General features: G+C 40.4%; 1 protein-coding gene across 5 annotated transcripts in view; it reads left to right on the plus strand.

The window, feature by feature from the left end:
• The first annotated feature begins 593 nt into the window (after positions 1–593).
• Positions 594–26,246, plus strand: part of TMEM132C (transmembrane protein 132C) — a 205,090-nt gene continuing 179,437 nt past the window's right edge. For 3 of the 5 annotated variants that reach the window (XR_013940466.1, XM_080560169.1, XM_080560170.1), the window contains exon 1: positions 835–1,960. Coding sequence is in view for 3 of the 5 variants with exons in the window: in XM_080560169.1 (XP_080416295.1) it covers positions 1,864–1,960 (97 nt within the window). In the remaining 2 variants the exon portion in view is untranslated. Of the gene's footprint in view, positions 791–830; positions 1,961–26,246 lie in introns of those variants that run through there. The other 2 variants (XM_080560172.1, XM_080560171.1) reach the window with 2 other exon arrangements.

Here is a 26,246-nt window from a genome sequence, read left to right on the forward strand (position 1 = left end):
TTAAAACCTCTAACAAGTATTTGTAGTGTCTACAGAATTTACAATCAGGCAGAAAAGGCTATAGCTGTTACATGTTTGAATTATTTTTTCACTGAGAAATGTTTCTTTACATTCCTGTGAAAAAATTGTCTTAGGATTGCATCCATATGATATACTTTTTTTTTTTTTTTTTAATGTATTTCAACTAGCTGCTATTAGCTTGATTTTTTTTTCTATTTGAATCAGCTGTTTTTATGACAATAAAATCATGTAAACCATAACAGTCCCAAGCATGCTCCTTCATCATCACTTCCTCATCAGAAGTCCCTATTTTAAAGTAGTTTTTCTTGACTTGGCTTATCAAATTGGGAACAATGTCTTGTGTAAACAATAGGCTTTATAGAATTAGCATAGATATGCTTTATTCACTTTATTTAGAAAAATATCTAATGATAAACTTTGACACCTGTTTTGCTACCTGACAACAGATGGAGAGAACTTCACTAATTTTAGCTTATTAACCAGTCATAGTTGACTGGCTGTGACTCTTCACCTGAAGAATGAGGGCTTAATTTCTCAGACAAAAGCAGAGGGTAGGGGTGTAGAGGGTAGGTTGTTCCCTGCTTTGGGGATTTCTGCACTCAATATTTTCTATTATGATTAAAATAACAGAAAAGATACCTGCTGGATTATCTGGATCAAGTTAAAAGATGGGAATAAAGATGAGACGTGAGAATTATGTTTAGAAGATGAAACTATGCAGAAGGAAATGGAAGTGTGAGAGGTTGGGCTGGAGATGGGTGAAATCCAGGTGGGTTGAGCAGTTCTGAGGGACTAGTGGTGGACTGTAATGGCACAGCACGCAAACCAACGTGATCAAAATCTGTCATGCATCCCTCTTGCTCTTTCTGGAGGGATGTGTATGTGTGTAGTAAACTTTCCTGTTTTGGTAATGTTCTTTTATTTTCTATATATCTGGCACTATACCTGGACTTGAGAAGGGAGGACTGAAGATGTGAGGTCAGTGGTGGCCCATAGTTTCTGAGGGGGCTTCCTCTACTCCCCAGGGCCAGCCGGTCTGGGGGTGCCTTCATTCGGGTGCCCTGCCCCTCCAGTCTGCCCTTGGCCCCCCATCGGGCCGAGGTTCTCCTCTCCTGCCATGTCGGCTTGGCAAACCTCTTCTCCCCTCACGGTCCAGGCGCTGCGAGTGGCGGTCTCACCTCAGCAGCGCTTTCCCGCGGGCGCTCTCCGTGACAGGACCGTTACCGGTTCCCGCTCTCCCCCCTCAGCCTCCCGGTGCCGGGCGCTCGCCCCTCAGCCCGAGGCTTTCCTGACCCTCATGCCCCGCTCCCCGGTGGGGGGTGGGTCCCCCGGCTGTGGTGATGGTGGTGGTTGTGGTGACAGTGGTGGTGGTGGCACCCCCGTCCCCGGGGGCGGGCTGCCCGGTGCACGCGTGGGTTCCCTGATTGGAGCTGGTCCTCCCTCAGCCCGCAGGTCACCGCCTCCGCTCCCCGCCGGGGCTGGGCTCCCCTCCTCTCAGGGAAAAGTGCGTCTGTGTGTGTGTGCGCGTCTGCTGCCGGCCCCCAGATAAAGGCACGGGAAGCGGAGCCGCAGCGAAGGGCGCCCGTGTTTAGCCGGGGGGCGACCCAGCCCCTCCGCTCGGAAAGTTTTCCTTGGCGGGGCCGGGGGTCCCGGCAGTCGCTGCCCCCCCCCCCTCCCGCTCTGGGGCAGGGCTTCGAGGGGCCGGCATGGGCAGGAGCCCCCCGCGGTGCTGAGCGGGGTCTCGGTGTGTGCCTGCGGCGATGGCGAGCCGGGGGAGCTAGCGGGGCGACGGCGGCCGAGCCTCCCGGAGCCGCTCCCGGGACGTGTCCCCGTCTCGGCGGCATGGCGGGGGCTACCCGCGGCGCCGTGCCCCGCCGGGCGGCTCTCAGCCCGCTGCGGGCGGCCCGCAGCCTGCTCCTGGCGGCCCTGCTCCGCGGAGGTAAGCGGGGGGGCCGCGGGGCGGTCGCGTTCGCGCTCGGGCTGAGCTGGGTGAAGCCCCTCAGGCTGGCCGCTCGCTTTCCGCCGCGGCGTGTGGGCTCAATTCCTCCTTTCTCGTCGTTATTTCCTTTATCTCCTCTCCACGCCTTTATTTTCCCTTTTAAAATCCTCTCTCTTTCTCCTCTGTCTTACAGTTTCGCCCCCCCCTCTCTCCCATCCCCGTGTTTATGTGCATGGGAGAGAACCTTGCGAGCTTGCATCTGGCTGAAATGGGAAACGGGGAAAGTTTCCTTCCTCCCCGCCTCGGCGGTGGTGGTGTGTACCGACACCTCTCGGAGATCCCCCTGGAGCAAAGGGCCCTTCTCCGTGGGAGGGGGGTGGGGGGCCCGGGCCCAGCGTGGGACGGGACGGGCAGCGGGGAAAGCTCCGAGGCACCAGGGGAGCAGTGGCAGTGTTAAGATCGTGGAATAGCATCCTTTAAATGAAGCGGGAGTTGTACAGGGATAGCTTTAAAGTACGGGTAGAAGCCCTATTACCTGGGCTGGGCAAGGTGGCCGTTATCTGGGTTACAGGGCCAGCTGTGGGCTGTGGTCGCAGGAGGTCATTTGGGTGGTCTGCTGCTGCCTCTGGTCACTGGGCTTCTGGGCCAGAGTTGCCTGGACAAAGGCAAGTCTGCTCTAAAGCGACTCGGGGATGCAAATTGGGTGGGATCCAAACAGGTTTCTACGCAGAATTATAGGTGACTGCCGTGTCTCCATGTCTGGTGATCGTGCTCAGACCACGTTAGTTGTGGACATCTGAACACAGCACCTACCCCTTGCCTTTTGGGGAGATGGAAACTTGTCAAGGTCTTTGCAATTCCAGCTGTTGTGGTCATCCCTGGGCAATAAATATATATATATATTTTGCTCTTATTCCCATTGTTGTTAGTGGTGCTAATTGGCTAACATAAGGAGATTACTAATAGGACTCTTCACTGTTCAGTTTGGTCCAGCCCTGCTGACTTCTTTCTCAGGGTGGTTGCATGGAGAGGCAGCCAGGATGTGTACAGAAGTATCTCAAGTGAAACAAAGGTAGAATTGGTGGTAAATCTTTTCCCACCCAAGAAAAACAGAGAAAAAACAGAGTACTTGGTACTGTGGTAAGCTCTTGGTAGGGAAAGCAGAGTACTTGGCAGAAAACTGCATGGCCTCTTAATGCCAGTCATTTTAATATAGTACATTAAAACTAATGGACATCCAAGTGACTCAATGTGCTGTGAAAGTGCTGATGTGAAGAATCTGAAATATGGGGTTTTGTTTGGGTTGCTGCAGTCTGGAGGTGAGAATCCTATTAGCCACATGCTCACCTTCAGAGTCTGCAGGAGACTAAGACTTGTAAGGAGGGTTTGGCATTTTTTTCTAGGGCAATATTTCTCTTCTGCCGTGCAGCTTTTACAGTCACAAATGCATCTTCTCCAATAAGCATTTGCATTAGACTTAATAGAGTTAGGCACTGATATATGGACACTTTCTGTCTGAAAATATTTTTACGAGAGAAATATGTAGGTGCTGCTTTTTAAGGGTGGGAGAAAGTGCTACAGTGAGAGGTTATAAACAACCCAGCCTCGTTAAGCTGTTTCTCTCTGCTGGAACCTGGGTCAACGTTGACTCAGCCGTGCTGTAAAGAAGTCAGCAGTGGTGCCACAGCCAGCTGCTACCAGCAGCAGCTGCTAGGAGTTGCTGGGCTGCGCTCTTTGGGAATAAAAGAGAAAATATTACTTTCCTTCAGGGAAGAAAAGCAGGGCTTCTGAGCAGAGAATTTGCCTCTCAGCATTGCTAGGCACAGTACGGTTTAGAAAAGAGCCGGTTAATTAAACTTATTAAATAAGGTGTTTGTATGGTTTCCTTGTGAGGCCTTAGCAAGCGTTTCATTTGCGCCCCCCTTGTGTATTTGCACTCCTTTGGTTGGCGTGTTAGGATAGTGATTGTTCTTGAGAGCCAAAGTCCAACTAAATGAAAGTCAGTTTATAGCTCACAAGTGAAAACGTTTGTAAATGTGCTGAGAAACTTACTATTATAGACAAGTTGTCTTTTGCTATTTAAAGAGCTATATTTACTTCTCTGAACTCATTAGCATCTTCTATCAGGCCTGAATTTCTAAGAAAATTCTCCTGAAATGTTGCCTTAGGCCTCAGTGTGCCATTATGCTGTGGTTATTATCAGGCTAATAATGTTAATTCATTCAATCTCAAGAAAGAAGCTTGGCATTTAATTTAAGCCATGCCTCTAGTCAAACCAGGATGTATAAAAAGTCAGCGTGCAAAAGTGTTCTCGCATTTAGGTACACGTGCATGCTTTACATACCGATTACTGGATGCCTGTTCTCTAGGTGGAGAGTGTGTGTGAAATCATATTTACACAAGTAAATCCCAAGTGTATATATATTCCTTTCAGGAAATGACCTCTTTTCAGCAAAGTGCTAATGCATGTGCTTAAGCCTCTTTATAGCCAATAGGAGGTATTCACGAGCTTGAAGTTAGATATTTTTAATTGTTTTCTTGAATTGGACCATAAGTGTAAAGGCAAGTGTACAGCTCTATTTCATTCTATAATGCAGACAACCGGGAATTCTGTGCCGTTTTATCTGTGAACTAAAACAGAACAGTAGAAACCAGAAATACAGAATTCTAAGTCCTGAAAATGAGTTTGGGGATGTAGAGCTAGAGGATTGATTCATTTGTGTGAGAAGTACGTGCATGCAAGAGAGTATTGAACGTGAGCAGATGTTACATCTGCATAGAGTTACAGGAATTTTAGGTGCTCAAATAGCCTTTGTACAAAAATGCAGGCACAGTTGTGCATCCAGAGGTTGGTGTAGCATCTGGTTTGGCTCTGCTATTGCTTATACCAAAATCATGTAATGAGATCTTGTTTTAGTTAGTGATGTGGGAACTGATTGAAGCTCTTTATTGTGAATTTTATTTTCTTCCAATTTTAAATTGTTCAAGCAGTTAGGTGGCTTTTTTGTACGTTATTTTGGAAGATCAATAGCATGACATACCTCGGTGTTATGGAACGCTTCCTAGATTTTCTTTCTCAATTTCATCATGTTAGCAGTAGCTAAGAACACAGCAGGGACTTGCATTAAGTTAAATTATAACTGCACAGGGTTTAAGTGACTAATCTAAGATATAACACTGTCAAAATGTAGACAGTGCTATTAATATTCTGACTTCTCATATTTAATAGCAGATCTTAAGGTTTATTAGACACTGCACTTAGTGAAATATGCAACAGTTGTATTATAAATGTCTGTTCAAGCATGTGTCTAATTGCATGACCACGTGATATAAATGTCATACCAGTAATCATTTCTCTAATGCATAATATGTGGCTGGCTCCTGAATTGTGGAGCTAAGTATCTGTGCCAGCTGTGGAACTTTCACTTGTATGAAATCAAATAATGAACAGCACAGCATTAAGTTTTCTTAAATTGCTAAATATTAGTAAGCAATGGTAAGCTATGTTCGCTGAGATTATCGAGAGTTGGGGTTTAGTTCTGCATTTTTGAACTCTACTGATGACGCAGTGGTTCAGCACCACTGAAAAGTTGTCTTGTAACGAATAGCTAGAAGCTCTATAAATAATGGTAAACTTGCTAGAAGTGTTGGCATACAAACTTTCCTAGGCAGGGTTTTCAAGGCATGCCCCTCTGCAGTAAATATCTCAGAGCTGTTGTTCGTAGCTGTGGTTAGGGTCATGTCTCTTCAAGGCAGTTAGTCTGGAGACAAGTAAAGGAAAGTTTGAAATCTTCAGTGTGTGACCACTCCACAGAAGAGGTGTCAGATTTGTTGCCCTGTTCTAATTTTCAAGTTTTTGGTAAACTCTTAGATTTGATCATACGCTGCATGCCAGTTTGTGCTGCCACACTGAGAGTTTTGGCAGTAGTTCGTGTCTGACAGGCGGTACTTAGATGTGTCCTAGCTGCTGTGAGAGAGACAAAAAAGCCTGGCATGATAAAAGAGGTAAAGTAATATAGTAACAAGTTGAGAGAGCTTCAAAGGAGTGTGTAAAGACAGCTATAGAAAATCATCTAATATGGATACTAAAAAGCTAAACTGAGGATGTAAGACAGAAAGCAAACACACTGTGGGTGAATGACAAAAATAACTCACCCATCAGTTTGAAGGAGACGTTTAGTGTGTACGGGGTGGATTTGATGCCAAAGAGGAGAGTGGATTTAGTGAAAGGAAAGCTGTTTAGCAGGAATCAGATGCTGCCTCCGCTGTCAGGAATACCGCTGCCTTGCTGTCTGAACATTGATCGGTCATTTCCTTCTTACTTTCCTGGGCTCTTGTTCACTGTGCTCGTCTCGTTGTTGGTTTGTTAGTTTTTGATCCTGGTTTGGCCACTTTATTCAGGGAGATGTTTTTAGTTTTTAATATCTAAATGCTACAGTGATACAAATACAGAAAATAATCTGTGATGCTATAAGATGCTAACTCTAGGTGTTTGACTGAAATTTGGGTGCTCTGTCCTTCATAGTGATATGCAATAACTTACTGGCCAGAAAACCTGCCGTTGTCTAGGTCAAACTCTTGTCCTGACTTGCTCTTGCAGGCCTGAGTCCTTTATATTTTATTCAGCCTTCCTTGCAGACTCAGTACCCTAGCAAAACAGTTTCACAGTGTTCAGCTCTTCAAGCAGTTGTACTGTTTTGTGTTCTGTGGACTGGCTCAGGCTCTAGTGACAGATGTGACCCCTTTGAAACAGGGACGGACAAATGGTGCATTGAAAGTTCATAGCTTCTGCAGTCTCCTCACTTAGAGGTATCTGGTAAAAGCCTGCGGATGCTTCTAGCTCGGGAAATAATTTTACTCCAGTAAAGCCTGTATCTATTTTAGTTAGTAAATGGAAATACTCTCTCTTTATCTATTTGTTCACATTTTTGGGGTCAATACACAGCCTCAGGTCACCGTTTTTCTTTTCGGTTCTATCTAGTGAAATGACCCAGCAAGTTTACTCTTCTATTTTCTTTGCTGTTCTAAAACATATTAATCTATTGAGCTTGTATTCCATAAACAAAGTGTCATCCCCATCACTAAAATTACAGGCATATTTGCACCACCGGTCAATTAGCTGAATTTTTCTTTAGGGAAGTACATTTGGACTAAGTGGTTCTTTGCCACTACACTTCAGAAATGTGCTAATGTCTTACTATTGCATCACTGACATCTTGGGTCAGTAACTTCGTGTGCAGAGACAACCTCTTCTGGCACTTCTTTTGCTTGAATAACACAGATCATACTAATCATAGTTCCACTATCGTTATCAAAAGTGTTCTTTTACGACTGCAGCTTCAGCAGCTTGACAGATGTAAATGGCTAGATGAGTCTCCTTAATTGAACGCTGCTTTTATTATGTACTGCAGTAAGAATTAATCTGATTTTACCATCCAGTGGTGCTACAAGTGTCATGCCTAAGGTCAAGCACCTTTTTTGTTGTTTCCTCTCATACAGCATTTTCAGCTGTCTTCTACAAACTTTATTGAAGATGAGATTTTGTAGAAAGATACTAATATTTTGCAATGGTGTCATTTTTATCATAAACTTAGCAGAGTGCTATTCTATTCGTTAATTTCTGTTGCTACCAGCATTTGGGTGTTCACTGCTTTTTGTTGTATAGTTTAAGATTGGGAAATGCAAACTTGCTGCGAGGGAAGACAGAATTGTTAAGTGAATTAGCCTTTTCAATAATTTGAGGCAAACTAAGTCACAATATAATGATGAGGGATTTGACATTTGTGTGAAAACTTTGAACTTAAATACGAATAAAATCTAGGGGAGAGCTTCTCTTTTTTGGAAAGTCACTTTAAAAGAAGCTTATGCTTTTAAATAGAACAAATCCTTAATGGTCTCCTGAGCACATGTAAAAGTCAGCTTCTCTGTGCATGAAGAGGAAGTCTTAAGTAAATAAAAGGTAAGCTGATATCCCCTGATATTGATGCAACAGAGGGGTTGGTCCACTAGATTCTGCTCTTTAACTGCAACATAGAATCACAGATGTTGAAATGTATCTACAACGATACATCTGATGCTGTATTGCTTAGGTAATTGCTTTATTTCTTCGCTTGATTAAAAAAAAAAAATATCAGCTGAACTGTTCTTTCTTCAAAAATATTTTAAAAACTGATAAAATTACAAAACAAAATGGGGAGAAAGAGGTAAAAAGTTTCCTTTTTTTACTTTGTGAAAGTTTCCTTTAAAAATTATCAAAGCAAAATTTAGATGCAAACAGTTTTTTTACTTCTAGTAAAAGTATTCAAATATGAATTGACAATAGCATAGATACTATATAGAGCACATCATTAGTATTTTTCTATAATATTTGTTTTCATATTGCAGAAATGAATCAGCTTGATATGACTACTATGAAAGGATTTGTCATTCAAATGTCTTCTGAAAAGCATTTTACCTTCACATAACAATTTAACTTTTTTCTTCCCATTGAGAATGAAAACAAACTTCAAAATGTTACAGTTTCTGTCCTTGTGAAATTCCATTTTCCAACCAGTTGTATTGCCTGAGGGTACAGTTCCTCACCAGCTTGAGCCAATGTAAATTGGTGCTGCCAGGTTTCTGCCCTTGCCCAAACTGAACAACCCTCTTTTTGTGCCAGCACTGGCAAGCATTCCTCTCTAAGCTGCTTCAGGGAGATAAAGCACATACAATATTTTTTTCATAAAGGGCAAGTTTGTATCACCGTGGGATCAACTGACTGCTTGTATAAGCAATAGCAGGAAAAAAAAAAGATAGGCCTAAGTTGCGGAGAAATGGCTTAAGTGATTACAGTACTGCAGCCTAACACTTACAGCAGTATGGCTTTAATTTGTTCATGTGACAACACAGTAAGAGAAGAGATTATGGGAATTGCTTACATTATATATCCAATGCAGGATATTAAACGCTGAGAGGTTAGAGAGTGAACACTTGGTGAACCATGCAGCTTTGATTTTTTTTGTATTGGGTGTTTTTTCTCTTGTTGATCCTATATAAATAAGTGATGTTTACATTAATATAGTGCCATTTCTACACGCAGGTAGAATGTGCTTTTGATGACTAAATTGTTTTGTTGAATTAAAGACAAAATAAAAACCAAAACCCGCCATCAACAACTGTTTTTTTGTCTATTATTACTATCAGGACTAGTCGCACTGCTTGTTATTAAAACTGCCATTAAGAGTTTGGTTTTAATTTAAGTTTTCCAGTCATTAACTGTTTCAGCTGAAATATTCCATGCCAAGCATCTGCTTCAGACTGAGTAAATTTTCTTTCCAAAACTTGAGCCAAGAGTTCAATGGTTTACAAAACAGAGCTATGTAGAGGGAGAGGAGGGGTAGTGTGGATTTTCCTTTGTTTAAAAATAGTTGCTGACCTCTTCTATGAGAAGTGCTTGTACTCCTATGAAACTCCCCAGGAAAGGGGTCTTGTGAGATCACTGAAAGAAGTCTGAGGTTGGTTTGATGGGATGTCAAGTCAGAAACACTTGAAGGAATGAATTTGCTCACAACAAGGAAAAACTTGTTGCATCGTTACAGTTAAATGCTATGAAAATTGCCTTGCACTAGGCCTATAACATGATAGGGATGAGCTCTACTTGCCTTGCAGTTACAAATCTGCACTGCAGAAGTCTGACCTGGGCAAAGTGTAAGGTATGGGTAGGGTTGCTGTCCATCCTTGTGTTCACAATGCTCTGTCCCCCTTCCTAGCTGCAGGGCGGACTTACTGGAAGATGAAATTGCTTCATAGGAATAAAGGAAGAACAAAAGCAAGAGTTTAAGGTGGGAAGCAAGGTGAGCAGGAGGAGAATGACGCAGGAAAGTGTGGTCTGAAAACTAGCAAGGGCAAGAATCAATTTGGGGACAGATGGGAGAGAGTCAGGTATTTGGGTGAGGAAGAAGACTGGAAGCAGAGGGAAGGGTCTGATTGTGGAAGGTGGTGTGCAGGAGGAGGTTAGGATAGGGGCCTGCAAAAAGGCAGAAACATTCAGAACAAGATGAAGGTTGTGTAAGGAAACGTCTCAGGACTGGGATGGGAATGACAGAATGAGCAGAAATGTATCAGGGAGCTAGACAGGGAGCATGGGCAGGGTTAGGTCACTTTCTGATGGAAAGAAGGACTCAGGCTTGAGCAGAATGGGTATAAAAGTGCACAGCTGCTAGCATGTTTTTGTCAGATCCTGGGATGTGGAATGAGTTCCTGTAGTAAAGGACTGTGAAGTGATGTGGTGTATATGAAGAGGAAACCATTAGACAAATAGGGAGCAGGCCTGCTACCATGTCGCCCTGCCCCAAGGCCTGTTGTAATCAGGCAGAAACTTCCTGTTGCCATCAGTGGGTATGGAGTTGGGCCCAGCTGTTTTCTGTTTTAATTCACAACTTTAATTCTTGTGGTCTGCAACTGAATTACTTGTACAATCACTGTACAATGCAGTGGGACCTGTGCTGGGACAATGAAGCCTGACCGATGGCCAGTATTTACTGGGCTGTTAAAGCATGCTTGGTACATGTACTCATCTTCAGCATTTTCTCGGTGAGAGAAAACAATTACGGCAGAGAACACAATTATGCCTTAGCCATCTTTAATCTTTTAAACCTGACTTTAAAAAAAATTAGTTCTTAAAAAAATTATTTTTAATTTCACATCTCAGTAGAAAGATCCAGAATATTTGTTTGTACTCTGTAGAATCAAATGACTTATTACTCTGCTGGCATGAAATAAAGAGTAGCAAATACAATAAATAACCGCTGTGGAGAAGGTAATATAATATTGACATCTCAGTGCCTCTTAATTTTCACTGATGAGAACATCAGGGAAAAGGGAGATTGAATTTGGCTGCCCCTTAGGGAGGGTGGACACCTGCATGTGAATAGCATGAGTATGAAAACTGAGGAGGGCTTCTGTTTTGTATGAAACTTATGTAAAATTTTGTAGAAGAACAATTTGTATTACACTTCTGTCAAATATATTAGTAAATTTAGGTTGTCAATACTTGCACTTCTGCCTTTTCAAGGATGAGTTTATTATTTTTTTTTCAAATCTGCTTTGCTCTTCTGGTGGGTACTCTGATACTTGATCTTGTTTCACTGCTCCTGCTGTCCAATAATGGACTGATCAGACAGAAGATGATTTTCTTTGTGTACAGCTGTAATTTGTGATTTGAGTTATGAAGAGTATGGGTAACGTGACTAGAAAGGACTCCACATTTTCTGTGCTATAAAATGCTTGCTTAGTGAATTTCTACATGAGGCAGTCTGGCTGTGAATATTCAAAGGGAGTTGCACGTGCCTAACAGAAGTGTAAAGCTTGTGCCTCTTGTAAAAGCTGATGTGACATTACATGAGTTGGTGATTGTTCTTGGTGAGCCTCTGTTGTCTGTCCTGGTGTATCTTTATTGTATATATTTGAATCTCACTCTCATGACAAAGCTTACGATTTAAAAAGTGTTTTATTTAGCAAGGTAACTCTAATTTTCCTCTTTTACGTGTTCAAAAAGGGCTGTCTTTTGTAAGAAATATTATTGAGCTGATACTGCTTTAAATGACTTTATGCCTCTCTTGTTCTTAATCGTCCCAATAATAATGTCAGAAAAATCTATTAGAAGAATACCGAACTAAGGTACTGTCTTTATATATATTTGTTTAACATGTCTTCGTGTCATTCTATCTTAGAGGGAAAAGGGAAGAAGAAATTGTAAGCAGGGTTCCCATGTTTCTTAGTTCTCTCTCCAGTTGTGTGTGTGTAAATGTGAGTGCTTAGGTAACCTCTGATTTCATTTGTTCATCTGTAAAACAGGAATGACTAAAGCATTTGATTACCTTTCTGTTATAATGTGGGTAGAAAAAAAATATTTTCTTTGAGGTAAAATTGCAAGTTTTTACAAGTTTTGCAATTGATTAGATAGCAATGTGAATTATAATTGTTTCAATTTTACCCAGAAATATCTACCATGATATGAGACCAATATCACGTGATGGTACTCACCAGTTCACTGGATGTGCTCCTTAGTCATATTTCCAGATGGAGTCTGTAAGTTAATGTATTGTACTTTGGAACATCAGCAAGATAATGGAACAAATTTTTCCAGTTGTGTGTAACAGTAGGGTTTAGTATATTGTGGGTTTGTTTTGTTTTGTTTTTTTTCATTTGGAGCGTCACATACTCTGGATGAAAGGAGAGTGATGGTCTGGAAAGGCGAATGCTGATCTGGAAAGATGTGTAGTGCAGTATCCATCTGGAAGGTCCTTATTACATTACATATAGTTATTCAAAGAGCCATAGATCCATGCCTTGGCTACTTAACAGATTAAATTTGGATATTACTGTATCTCAGGCTCAAAGCATCACAATTCCTCAAGGCTTCAGGCTTCCATTGAACTCTAGTCTTGGTTTTGAAAATTCATTTGGAATTAAATTAGCTGTAGTGACAAAACTGTGACACTTTAATAGGAATCATCAGATGACATTTAAACATGATCATGTAGTGCTGTAATGCCAGAATTGGTTTGAGGTAAAAATCATGCCTTGAGGCAGTGTTGTTCAGGAGAGTCATAAAATGCAAACAGTTTATTTGAAGAGTACTTATATTGATTTGTTTTTGTTTTAATCACGAAGAGGAAAAGGGTCCACTTTTGTTAGTAGCAGAGATTTGTGAAGTTTGAGTTGAACCTACAGTTCTGAGTGCCTCTACAATTTTGGATCCTGACCTGGACCCTGAAGAGGACGTCTCATCTTTGTACATTGTATTTAGACCACTGTTAGTTTGACCCATCTAAATGTTAGGAATATTCTGAGCTTTCTTGTACTGTGCGGCTCTTGTGCATAGCCTCTTAACATTTGAGAAGAGTACGTCAAATTGAAGCCTTGGGTCACCAGTGCTTATTAGTTTCTCTCGAGTTTTGTAATTCATTATTTTATGAATGGACTTTTCTGAAACTAAAAATTCAATTTTAGTGTTAGAACTTGTATGTGAATAAATACAGACACTGGCATGAGCTGTTATCTCAAGTTCTAGCTCTTTTGTAATGAAGCAAATCCTACTCCATGGGCACTTGTTCATGCCCTATACATTGCATGCGAAACCCTGGCTCTGCATATTTCAGTAGGAGGCTTACCATTCATTCAGATCTCAGCCCACATGTATATTGCTCTGTATGCATCTAATAATTCATGGCTGCTAGGTACAGTATCTGCAGTATACCTCACTTTACCATGCAATTTCTCTCCCTGTGAAGTGAAACAGATTGGATGGAGAGGACATTTTTAGTGCTATTCATGGGCAAAGAACAGTTTTGTATTCTTTTGCAGCATTTACGTATCCTCATTTGCTGGAAGAGGGGAACTAGTTCAAGATGCCAGATCTCATTTGGCACTGCTAGACCCTGTCAGAGTTGAAACGATTTTGGAAATATTTTTCTGTTAATTAGTCTGTTTATAAGTGGTAAATACTGTTTGAAAAACACTGTTTCAGTGTCCTTCGTGGGAGAATGTTTAAAACAACTCATTGGCATCTGCGTTCAAATAATTCAGAAGATACTTAATCCAGATAAACTCCTTTACTTGTAACAGTCAAGTTAAATGTACTTATCCTTGCTTTCTTTTTTCTTTTGGGTGAAAACTAACATAATAAAATGTACCCAGAGCTTTCAGTTATTCTATCATGTATCTTGCTGTAGCCCTGCACAGGGTTTCAGGAGGCACAGAGAGAAGCTCTGACATTTTGGTGGAAGCTCTGTGAGCAGAACAGCTGTTTACTTTATCTATGGCTTTATCGACTAATTGTTCATGCAGTGCTTTCTGGCTTCAACTTGCTCTAGGTACTCCTGGATGTTAGTGTTCCTTTCTACCTGGAATAGCTGAGTGCTATGAAAGGGGGGCTGGTAGAAACAAAGTACGACCAAAGCAACCGTTAGTATTTCTTTGCATTAAATGTTAGAGGGCATAGCTGGAAAGCTCACATTCTGTAACCTGTTCTGTTCTTAGGGGTTTGGATATTTAAAGCTGTCACTGACATATCCCATCCAACCTTCCACCCTCTTGAAAGTAAGTTGTGGGTTGCCAGCCTCTGCTAATTTCTAATAGTTTTGAAGACATCTTTGGATTTATATTGAAATTTAACTTCTAACATGCTACAATGTAAATAGCACTACATATGCATGTAGGGTGAATATGCATTTCTGCTTTTCTGCCTGCTTCCCCCCCCAATCATAACTTAAAACTAAAAATGAAATCAAATAGCGTAAGCTTTAAGGAAATCATTTTGAAGAAACAGAAAATGCAAAACACATGGACTACTCAGAATGTGAAGACTTAGTGAAGAAATTCTTCATTGGAAAAACTAACTCTAGTGGGTTTAGTAAGCAACATTTCAAAGCAGTTTGAGATGAAAGGTCTGTGGTCTAATTCGTTACATATGTGATATTTCTTAATGGATTGGTACTATAGTAAAAAAGTCAGGGAAATAATATTTTTTTTAGTTTGTTTTTGGCCTGATTTGGTAGTTTAAAAATCAAGTTTAGTCACAATGTTATCTGAATATCAGAAAACGACATCTAGATTAATTGGTTAGTAATCTTTGCTATAATACCTTCTTAAAATGGGGCTTTCTCAAGCTGTAACTGTTTTAGCTGAAGTTTTCCATGCTGCATATTTTCTGACTGATTTGAGAAAGTTTCTGTGAAGTGGTTCAGTTGTTTCCAAGAACAAAGCCAGCTAGAAATTGAGTTCTAGCCAATTAGAATCACTTCCATGGGCAGCTCTACTTGGGTGAAATCCTGTGATTTTCACTGTTAGAGGCAAAGATAAATGGTGTTTTCTGTAATCTCTTTCTGAAGTGATGATGATGCATGAATGCTAGCATTCATTTTTACTAAGATTCATGACTGCAGATAACTCCTGCAAGCACGTCCCTGCATTAAAAAAAAGGGGGGGGGGGGGATAAAAATGTTTGTGAAGCCATAGAACTTTTAATTCCATGAATAATCTATTCAAAGTTGCCAGAGTTCTAAGTCTGAAAATTGTGTCTAGTCTGTTCTTAATTCAGCTGCCACCCTCTCAATTCTGTGTTGTTCTGAGAATGTTGTCTTTGTGGAGCACGCTGCATCTCAGATAAGGGTGACGTGTTTTCTTGTGGATGATTCCCTTTGACTGTCATAAGCCATCATAGTTCCACCTTTCAGGGTAAAAGCTGTGGAGCCAGGGAGGCTCTTGTGTGCTCTCAGAGTGCCTCCTTCCTCTTTTCCACTTCATGCAGAAAAGGGGGAGGAAGCAATCTTGGGGCATGACAAGAGTTAAGGAACAGGTGGTTATCTGCAGGTCTGCTGTCTCATTTCATACACAGGATGGATAGCTTCCTGGGAAAAAATCCCAGATTTTGTTTTGAAGGCAGTTATTGTCTGTGGACTTCTGCTTCATTTGTTACAGAAGCAGAAGGTGTGTAGATATAGCAGGCTCAGCATGGGTTTAACTTCTTAATCTAGACAGAGGAACTTTGGTATTTCAGAGTATAAATAGCCTCTGTGGCTGTCACTGTTTTATTGTGTTTTTTTTTTTTGTACTCGGTGACAACATCCTGGAGTATTTTCAGTAGCCCCTCAGGAAGGCCACATGAGTGGCTCATGAGCCAAATGCAAGCTACAGAAAGGAGATAGGTAGGGGTTATATGGTTTAGAGCATGTTATGTTACCACTCAGAAACTTCCCTTGGCATTCAGGACTTCATTTTCTGAATCCCTTCTTTGTCTTTATTTAGTGTAGCTGGACGTGTTTGCAGGTTAGCTTGTAGCTCATGGAAGGAGCAAAGATTGTAGGAAGATAAAGGTAGTTAAAGGAGTTTAGTAGGGCCCTGGGGAGTTATATTATGTTCTTGTTCCTGCCACAGCATTAGTGCAATGCTGGAAAGAAAACAGATTTGTACATTATCCTTTCATACTTTTTTTAAAGAGCTGTCCTTAAAGTAAGCGAGAGATTTACTCTGAACTTATGCTAATGCTGTATTCTTCAGAAAATCAGGCCATAAGTTTTCTAAATAAGGAGTCTGTATTAGCAGATACTTCTGAGTTTAGTTACTAATTTAGCAGTACTGCAGTTCACACGCTTAAAAATTATAGAAAATTCTGTTCTAGGAAAATGCTGTGCAAGTAATTTTATTAATATTTCTGATATGCTCTGTATAGTAGCAAGAAAAGCTTATTGGAATAGAAATAATTCTGTGCAACACTTCAAATAGTCTTGAATTAGTGTATAGGTTATACATGATGGTAAAGAAATGGTGAGCAGCTGTCTATTCTTTCAGCCGTAGGAAGAAGTTATTTGGAAGAAAGAATATGTCATTAAAGGCCATATCTTAATGCGTATGTATGTGGGGATGAATTAAGTTTAAGTCTGGATTTCCTTATTACTTTTTTTAGTGCTTTACTTGGCAAATGTAACATTCTTTTTGTGAAGAAACCTTCTGGCTCATTGTAGGCTATTCCTGCTGCTTTTAATATCCTTTGAGATTGATTCATGAAGTGCCAACATCTTGAGCTGTGGAAAAAGAGTAAGAATCTTAAAGAAAGACCCTGGTACATGGGAATGGATTTGAACTTGGACTATTTCAGTGCCACTTTCATCAGAAAGACATGTCATGATTCAAAGAACCTTTGCCATTAAGTAAAGCTATCAACTTGAGCAGTTCTATTTTGATCAAATACTGATAGCATTAGTGTGCAAAGAGTATAAAGAAAGTGTTTGGATCTGGCTTATTGGAATACTTCAGAAAAGTAGTAGAGGTTTCTCAGGTAACTTTTCAACATATCTGTACGTGATAACTACTTGGCAATATTTTTCCTCCAAGTGAGTAGATGAACTTGAATGTTTTTATATTAATGACATTCAGGTGACTTGTGTCTTGGTGTAGGATAGGTCAATATTTGTTTACATTTCACTAGCTGACAGTTCCACAGAGAAAACGATGTGTGGAAACAAAAGAAAACAGAAGTGAAAAGTTCAGTGGAAGAACGTTAGAATACCTGGTGCGTCTTCAGGGGATGGTGGTGGACCCTCAATACAACCCACTTCAAACAGTGCATGTTTTGGAAACTTAGCAGCCACAGAGGTAATGGGAAGAAGGACCTGTGACCTTTTGGCTTCTCTTCATTAGTCCTTGAACAGACTGCAGGAAAAAGAAAATCAAAGCTATGCTTCCTTATAAACTAGGAAAGTTAAGTGTGGCCATTTTTCTGGCTTGCTGCATGTGCTCTGAGTAGTTTCAGAAGTATCTCTGATTTAGAAGCACATTCATAGGATGACTTTCAGTAGGTTTCAGGTGAGATAAAGCCTCTTCATTGATTATAGGGAGAGCTGAAAGAGCACCTCATTTAAACAACTAAATATAGTGGAATTAATCTGTGTAGGCTTCTATCATTTCCTGCTTTATTACTTTCCATTTTTTTCCCAACAGATTTCAGATCTATAGAATCCCTTAAAGTTATTTGCCACTCCCAGGGAAAGAGGATTCAATGCATTGCAGAAAAGGCTGAGTGCCTTCAAGGTGAAGAAATGGTACTGACCTGTGTTTGGTAAGAAAGTCAATACTGTAAGAACCTCTCCCAGTTCTTAATTTAATGCATTTCTTTAAGGCAAGAGTGGAGTAGAGAACCTATTTGCAGACTTTCTTGAATGGTTTTCCCTGATTGTTTCTGTAGGAAGAAGTTACGTGGAAAGCTGACTGTAAGGAAAACTTTGTTCTTTGAATGTCAAGGTGGTAATAACCTTCAGAAGGTAACAGATACAGGGTACAAAGACACTCCATTAATTCTTTTTTTTTTTTTTTGTGAAAGAGGAAAGAATCAAGTATTTAGACAGAAAATCAGAGGTATCTTTAAGAAGTCTATTCAGTGGTTACAAAGTTTCTGGATACTTTATAGAGTTCCTGTCAGTGCCTTACATGATGGTATTTTCATCTGCTTACTTGCACATTAACATCAACTGCAGTGCAGGAGGTTCCTTAGTTGATAAGTCAGATTTTATCCTAGTGTGCTTTTTGCAAGAGGACTTCCTTGAAAGAAAAAACAAACAACTTTGTAGGCTGTTCTGTTTTTACCACATTACCGTAGATCAGTTTTTTGTAGTTCTGATAGCTTATTAATGTTTTCTGGAACCTGTTTTAGTTTTCTCAGACTTACCTTATTTTCTCACTTCCCTCTTGCTCCCCTTAAATGTCATCTATTTAAAAAAAAAAGTAAAAAAAAAAAAAAAAGGAAACATGGTGGTGTTCAAATAATTGTAACTGAGAACAGAGATCTTTGATTTAGACAGTGCAGCAATGCAGTCTGTTCCAGAAGCATAAGCTTTCCTTTAATAAGCAGCATTGACCCCGAGGGTTTCTCATAAGTTCGGTGAGTGATAGCACAGAGTGGATGCATCATGGTATGTCATGAAACCCAGACTGAAATCCAGAGCTTAAATACTGACAGTGAACCCAGAAGCTCTGCTTCATTCAGGTCTGGAAGATCTGCAAAGCACATGGGACTGTCTGCTCTGTACATAGAACAGCTCAGTATATCACCAAAACAACATCAGGCAGCTTAATTTGCTGCTATTCCTGCTCAGACAGCCTGCCCACATCCAGATTACGAGTAGACACATCTGCAATTATGCTGTGCTTCTTGCCAATCCCTAGACCTGTCCTCGAGAGCTGTGTAGACACAGGCAGTGAGCTCTGTTACATATGAAGGCAAGTCCATCAATTCCATGCCATGGGTACCAGATGCAGGTTTGGGTTCTGGCCAGATTGCCCTTGGCAGGACAAAGTTTATTGCCTCTTGTTTTATATTTTGCTTGTTTTTTAAATGTGGCCATTATGTTGGCCAAGTTCCCATAATAAATTATTTTTATGTACCTAATTCATTCTCAATGAAACAGACCAATCCATTAAGGATCCTGCACTAAAAAACTGTAGCTCATTATGTGTTCTTGTGGTGTATGACATCAGTAGAATGCCACAAGTTAATTACATTCTTAATTACAGCTTTGTATTGAATTAGGGACCTATTATACATAGAATAATTGAAAACCTGCTGAGATCACGTCTGGTAACATCTAATTGTATCCCATGATATTTTTTTCCCCTAAACTTTAAATAAAAACTGGTATTTCATTTAGCATGGTTTTAATTAATTGACAAGAGAAATGTAATTAGAGTGGAGGCAACAGACCAACTATATTTAAAATAATCACTCCAAAATTAATCACATTTGGGGGAAACAATTAAGTTTCCAGAGCAGGAGCTATTCTGTTGCACTTCTGGAAAAACCTTGAGCAGGCATGATTGAAGAAAGGAATTGCTGCTTGTAGAAGAGAAGAAAGATTTAAACATTTGGAGGTATTGAGTGATCTTTCAACCTAAGGAAACTTGATATCCGTGCAGCTTCAGGCATCAGAGATCTAGGAAGAGAACTGAAACCTAATGGTTTTCAGAGTATTGAGAGGGGCAGGGCATAGCTGCATTGTACTAGGAGCAGAAGTGGTTACTGGTGGCCTGAAGAGCTGAGAAGCTTTCCCAGCTTTTCTGGACTCCAGTGGAATTGCCTGCTAGCTGCCAAGAGCAGAAGAGAGTTTCACTTCAGCATCAGTGGTTACGCTTGTGATTTGGGCTCCTTGAGCTTTCTGCCGTGCTTCCCAAGGCCCAGCTGCCATGGAAGTGGTAGGAGTTTTGTGGAGGCTGCTTTGCCATCTACCATCAAAAGAGCACTATTGGAGGTAACAGGAAAATGTTTTATTTCCTCCTTTTTTCGTTCTGAAAATATTAGCACGTTCCTGCTGTTAATATCAAGACCCAATAGTTAGCTAAATTAGGCAGGATCAGGGAGTGAGAATGGTGATTAGCAGGAAAGCACGTTGCTCATCTTTTCTTCAACAAAACATTGTCTGTGATCTTAAGCAGAACTAGATTTTAAAGAAATTTTCTGAGGATATGCTTCTGAACAGTATTTTCAACATCAATTTCTGATGCTAACATATAAGCAAGAGGTTTGGATCTGTTTTAGGAAATTATTCTTATATACATGCAATATATATTATATATACAGAGCTGTTTATTTAAATCAGCCTGCAACAAAGCTTTAATTCCAGGATGAAGAATGTCACTTTGTTTGCGGAAAGATTCATTTGTTTCAGGACATAACTGTATTTCCTGATTGTAGCCTTAATTATAGTACCTAACTTCTTTCTGGTTGGTATCTTCAAAATTAATGTGCACCTATTTGGACTTGTCTATACATAAATATGCATATGCTTTGTTTATAAATGGAGAGCATATGCAAGGATAAAAATGATGCATGAGAGCAGGTTTACGAGATCTCGCTGTGCTTGGACACAAGCAGAACTGCTGGGTACATCAACTGCAAACTGGCTGGCAGCCACAGCACACAGAATGGAGGGAATGTTTGCCTAAAAGACTAGATTGTGTCAGGCGTGACTAAGCAGGAATTTTAGCTAAAATGTGTTAGCAAATTGAATGCTTAGAGGAAAATGAGAGTGTTCATGGTCTTATCTTTGTTCATTTGAGACTGGATTTTATTTTTTTAATATGAAAATCAATGGGGGGAGGAAAAAGCCTCTGCAGAGTGTTTCCTGAGTTTTAGAAATGCTGATATAGGTGAGTGAATATTTTGCTTTTGCAGTTCCTTTTGGAGTATGCATTCTTTTTTAATATCCTAGTAGCTCTTGGAGCACAAGACTGTCAGTTGGATTGTGTTTTTTAAAAACAGAAAAACTTTAATTACCTACATGCACTAAACAGGCCCCATGAGAGTGAGACTGGGTAAAGGGAGGGCACTTTGAGCTTACTTTCTGACTGAAAGGTATAATGAAGGCTAACAGCCAAGGCTTATTTTACTTTATGGATGGTGTTCTTGAGGAAAAGAGTTGCAGGACCTGCTTTCTTCTCAATCTCTAGGCCTGTGGGAACGGCTGCTGCAAAGCCATAGCTTGATGGAATAAGCTATTCAGCAGGGCAACTAGCAAAGAACTGACATACTGGTATGTCAGAACTGGTATAGATTTCCTCCCTTTGGTGTGGGACCTTTATGATGGACTAAGATGGTACTTTTCTTAACCTCCCTTTTTCTCAAGAAACAATAAGAATTTGAGAGGAAGTGTGTGGCTTACATTTTTCATCTTGACATCAAAAAATACTTTCTACCAAGTATAGGTCTGTAGCACCTCTCAATTGTGTTAATAGTTGAGAACCTCTGTTGCTGTAAGGTTTCTGAAAATTTGTCCTTTTTAATTAATAAACAGGGTGAGTACATTGCTGAAATACATGACCCTGCCCACTTGATCTTTTATTCGTTTTCTTTTATGGGCTGCTATGTTCTTTCCTCATTACTTTTCTAATATTAACCTTAGAGGGTATGTATGCAAATTGGTGAACAAACCACTCTACGTGCATGCTTCTGTAATTTGGATAGACTTGGTATGTAAAACACTGCTGCTCTACCAAGATTCTGGGAACTTCTAGAATGTAGTAAACAGGGATGCTGGAGCCTCACAAATGTTTTAAACAGTAAATCTTCTACCACTTTATTTCCCACATTCCTGGGAATATGGGAAAAGAGCATTTAACAATGAAGCAGACACGAAATACTGTGGTTAAAATAACAAAAAGAAAACCTATTAGCTAGAAAACCATTACCTGTCACTGAGGTAGTGCATTGAGCCTAGCCTAGTGTGAACAATTATTTTCATTATATCACTGGGATAGAGCTGAATGACTTTCTGTTTCTGTGCTATGAATAGCAGGAGTCGATTGGAGGGAAGCAGTGTCAGAAACTTTATGTAAAGCCTACCTGTGGGATTTGCATTTCCACAAAATTCACATCTTGTTTTCTGAAGTCAGGAAACACACCGTAGGAATGCTGGTTATGCATCAGGTATACATTACAGACCCAGAATATTCGGCACTGAGATCAAATTTACATCCAGGCAGCTTGCACAGAATCCATGTTCTGTCGAGCTTTGGGGGATAAAAGAAGGGGAGCAGTAGCCTAAATTGGTGAATTCAGCAAAGCTGATTTTTCTTGACAAGTGATTTCTGGAGGTTTCCTATCTCCTGAAGGCTGCAGGAGCGGTTATGTGGAATAAACTGACAGTAATGGGCAACTGTCTTTCTCATCTCTGTCCAGTTTAGCTTAAGTCTTCCATTTTTCAGTGATAATACTAAATGAAGTACGAGCTGGACAGCGGCCAGGTGTCAGCACATGGCAGAAGGTTTTAATTCTGCTTTTAGAAACTAGATAAGTAGCGCACTAATATAAGCTAATATAAGCACGACTCCCTTCTCAGTTGGACAGCTTGAGTGAAGATGAGCATGACACCGCCATATCATCGTGTTTTGTGTTAGAGCTTGTTAAAGCTGTAATTATTACAGCTGTCTCTGTAACATATTGTCACAGTATAAAAACATCTATTTGATTATATGCAATGACAGTAACTAGATAATAATTCTCTGAAGATTTTTGCCTCTCTATTACATATGTTTTTCCCTGTTGTTCATACATTGGTACTACTCAGGATTCATAAATGCTGTTGTTCTCTTCCATCCCCCTTCCAATTTCAATACTGAAAGCTGTGTTTCTGAGTAATCACAAAGTTGTGCATTTAACTGCTTCCTCTCTAAGATTCCGTAATTTCTTGAGATGCATTGCAGCCACAATGTATGCTGTAACTCGTGCCCAGAACAAGCTGATTATGCCATAGTATGTGCATTCTGATGATTCGTAAAGACATCTCCTGGTTTCAGTGGAGAAATTAAAACCAGAATGCCTCTGAAGACACAAATGGACTGAAATTGGTGTTTTAACATTAACTGAAGTAGTGCTTTTTAAGCTATCTTTTTCATTCTCTGCAGTTTTTAACCCCTTCCACTCTTCGGCAAGTCTTTGTGCTTGGGTTTGTTCATAACCCTCTGTTTTATAGGGGAAAGATTCCTTTGTTCTGTGGCTCCTAATTTTTTTTTTAAGTGAGTTTATGGCGAAGTGTTCTGGAGAGATCAGTGCTGAAAAGAAGTGACTGTCTTTCACCTTGAATGCTTTTATTATGGAACATGGAGATTTCTCCACAATGACATGCCAATTACAGATGTGCCTGAAAGTCATTTCTTGCATTTTTGGCATTGAGAAATTTTAGAATCAGAGTCTGTTTTTTTTCAAAGGGTAGTGTTTTGAATGGATTTAAAAAAAAAAAGGGGGTATAAAGGTCTGACTATGAGTGCTGGGTAGGTGCAGAAAAGAACATGCTGCCCTGTTGACTGAGTTACTTGATATAATACCGGACAAAGCTGTGACAGTGCACTCGGAAGCAGTCTCGATGAGTCCTTTGCCAGTTTGCTGTTCACCAGCTGAATTTAACTATGGTTCCTCTGATTAGTGAATAGATTTTCATCGGATTCTCTTATTTCTGGTTTCTTCCCCAGTTTTTTTTCTGTGGAAGACAAAATCCATCACAGGGACTTAGATTTATTAACTGCTGCCTGAGTCACTTTGCATGATGTCAGGGGAGGAGAGAAACTGATTGTATCCTTAGAACTGGTTTAACAAAGGCTTTGGATAATTCCTGAGATTTTTAAGATGTTGGGTTGGCTTAAATTATTAGTGTGAAAGGTTCAGAGAAGACTTAAATATTTAAGGCTCTATTCTGCCCTTACTTGTACCCTTGCTATTTTCACATTCTCTGGATTCACTTTTTTTTTCTCTGGATTTTCACATTTGAATGAGAAAGTAATTTCATGTCTCTCTCCCTCCCTGCCTTTCTGCACTCTCCCCCATTCAGCCTGCACAGAGTTGGTATTCTCTCTTCCAGCTGTTGCTGAGGATCTAGGGAATGTTGCCAGGTACGTAGGAATGGGGGAAGGCAGTGTCTAGAAGGGGGAGGAGTGGATCCAAACAGCACACAGCACATCATTCCCTGCTAATCACCAGTGTGATGATAGATACCCCTGAAATAAGCAGATCCCTTCATCTTTAGCAGCTCAGGATTGGAGGCAGAATATTTTGCTCTTCGCTCCTCCTCTTCATCTTGCTATCCCCCCCTTTGGAAATCACCTTTACTTTCCTGGTAGAATTTGTTCTTTTTCCATCTCCCTGTTTGTGATGCCATTTAAATCTCTTCATATCTTTTTTTTTATTTTTTTTCTCTGGGAATACCTGCAGTAATGCTTGTAACTTCATCTGCTGAGAGAGCACTTATTTATGGGTGGTGATTCTTCCCACAGTGATAGATGGAGCTTAGTATGGGGCAAGGAGGTGATGACTAGACAAACAGGGAAGTCTGATCCCATGCTATTGATATTTGCCACCAGAGGAAGATCAAAATTTATGACCTCTAAAACTTGGTAATTGCTTAAAGAAACTTAGGTGTAGATGGGTAGGTTTTGTTTGCATGTAAGAGTTTACATTCCCTGAACAGTTGTTACTACTTTTGTGTCCATCTACCTCTGATTCTCAAACCAGACTTCTCACTTGTGTGAGTATGCAATCATCTGTTCATTCCTTCTAATTCTTCACTAGGCCCATTACTTGTGGGAGAAACTATGGGAAAAGGGATAGTGTATTGTTTGGAAGGCTTCTGAAAATACATCACTTAATGCTTACTGACAACTATTTCCATTTGACTGGGCTCCCTTGGAATACCACTGTAGCTGGTGTTCAGGTATCACCATTCTTGATAACAGTTTCAGTTCTATCTCTTTAAAATGGCAGCTGAATGTTATTCTTAATGTGATCCTATTTGCCATCTGTGATGGTGTAACTAGGAACTATTCAGTCAAGGTGAAAAGCTCACTCAGCCTGGAATTTACTCTTTTACAGTCCCAGGTGTAATGTGCTTGCTAGTGAAGTCTGAATTCAGTGTGGAAAGGACTTGGTCTACTCCATTCCCTTGGAGTATTTCATTAGTGAGTGCTTTTTACAGTTAACTTGTATAGCTGCGCTGAGTTTCATCTATGCTAAATGGATTCCAGTTATTCCCCTGACCTTCAACTCCTCTTTCAGAAGTTTATGCATCAAGGAACATGCTTTGATGCAGTTCTAAGAAAGTCTATATCCCTCGGTGTTTTAATACCTTTACTGTATGAAGGTATTGGGGTATCTATGCAGCTTGCCAGCACGAATGGACTGGATAACAACTGGCAAATCCTGTATGCCACAGACAAGGTATCAGTCACTGTCAGGGAAGATCGCTCAACAGCTGTACTCTTTCTTATTGACTCTTCCACATACTAACCACTATGAGAGTGAGGGTGTTGGGTGAATTGCTTCAGGCTGATTGCATTGGTATTAGCCAAACAGGTAGTACAGCTACTTGTTTTCTGCCTCTGAGCTCTTTCTGACAGGTGTCTTCACGCCTTGTGAGTCAGGGCTTTTCCTGTGAAGTTTGAAAGTATGATCTAGAGAAATGCTGAGTACCTATATCGCACCCAATTGTTAAGTCCAAAGTCCAGAAAGTCCTTAAAAGAGCATTCCTAGAGCTGCTTAGAAGGGCTTTTGGGGCATAGTCAGGAATTAGCAAAGAGATGCTCTTTTTGGGCATTGACGCTTCAGTTGCACTCAGCTGTTGGAGTGATGTGCAGTGTGATATGGCCAGATACGTGATGCAGGGTGATGTCTGGGAGGATTATCTCAAATGTCACTTGCAAGAAAATTGATCTAATAACTGCTGTTCTGAGACAGGCTATCAGCTGAGCATCTAGTCTGCAATGTGTTTCGTTATGACCCCTGTCCAACCACAGGCAAACAACAATGGCATTATTGTGCAGGGGATAAAGGAGTATGTTGATCGCTGAAGATGCGGAGAAGGGAGTTCTACCTCCGAAAAGCCTAGAGGACTTCTTAGAGTAGCTTTGAAGGGCATAGCACTTGGTGTGATGATTCACTATTTCTGTTAATTTGTAGTTTAAAGGTGGGCTCTCTTTATTTTTACAGGTTGATGGTTCTGAAGGAAGCAAATTTTTCAAAAAAAATGACGAGAAAGTAATCCTTTTTGCTTAAGAGCATTGCTTTTCTCCCAACTGTACAGGAAGTGAATCTGATTGCTTTGTTCCTTTGCAGAATTTATTTCCTTTCTCACAGTAACAGACTTTTTCATTATGCTTTTGTTAGTAAAGATTGACATACAAGGTCCTATTTGATTATTTTTATTTTTATTATTTTTATTTTTATGAAATGGAATCACGTTGTTCAGGAAGACCAGAGAAAAGGGAAAAACTC

This window comes from Anser brachyrhynchus, assembly GCF_964034855.1.
Source record: "Anser brachyrhynchus genome assembly, chromosome: 17".
Lineage (NCBI taxonomy): Eukaryota > Metazoa > Chordata > Aves > Anseriformes > Anatidae > Anser > Anser brachyrhynchus.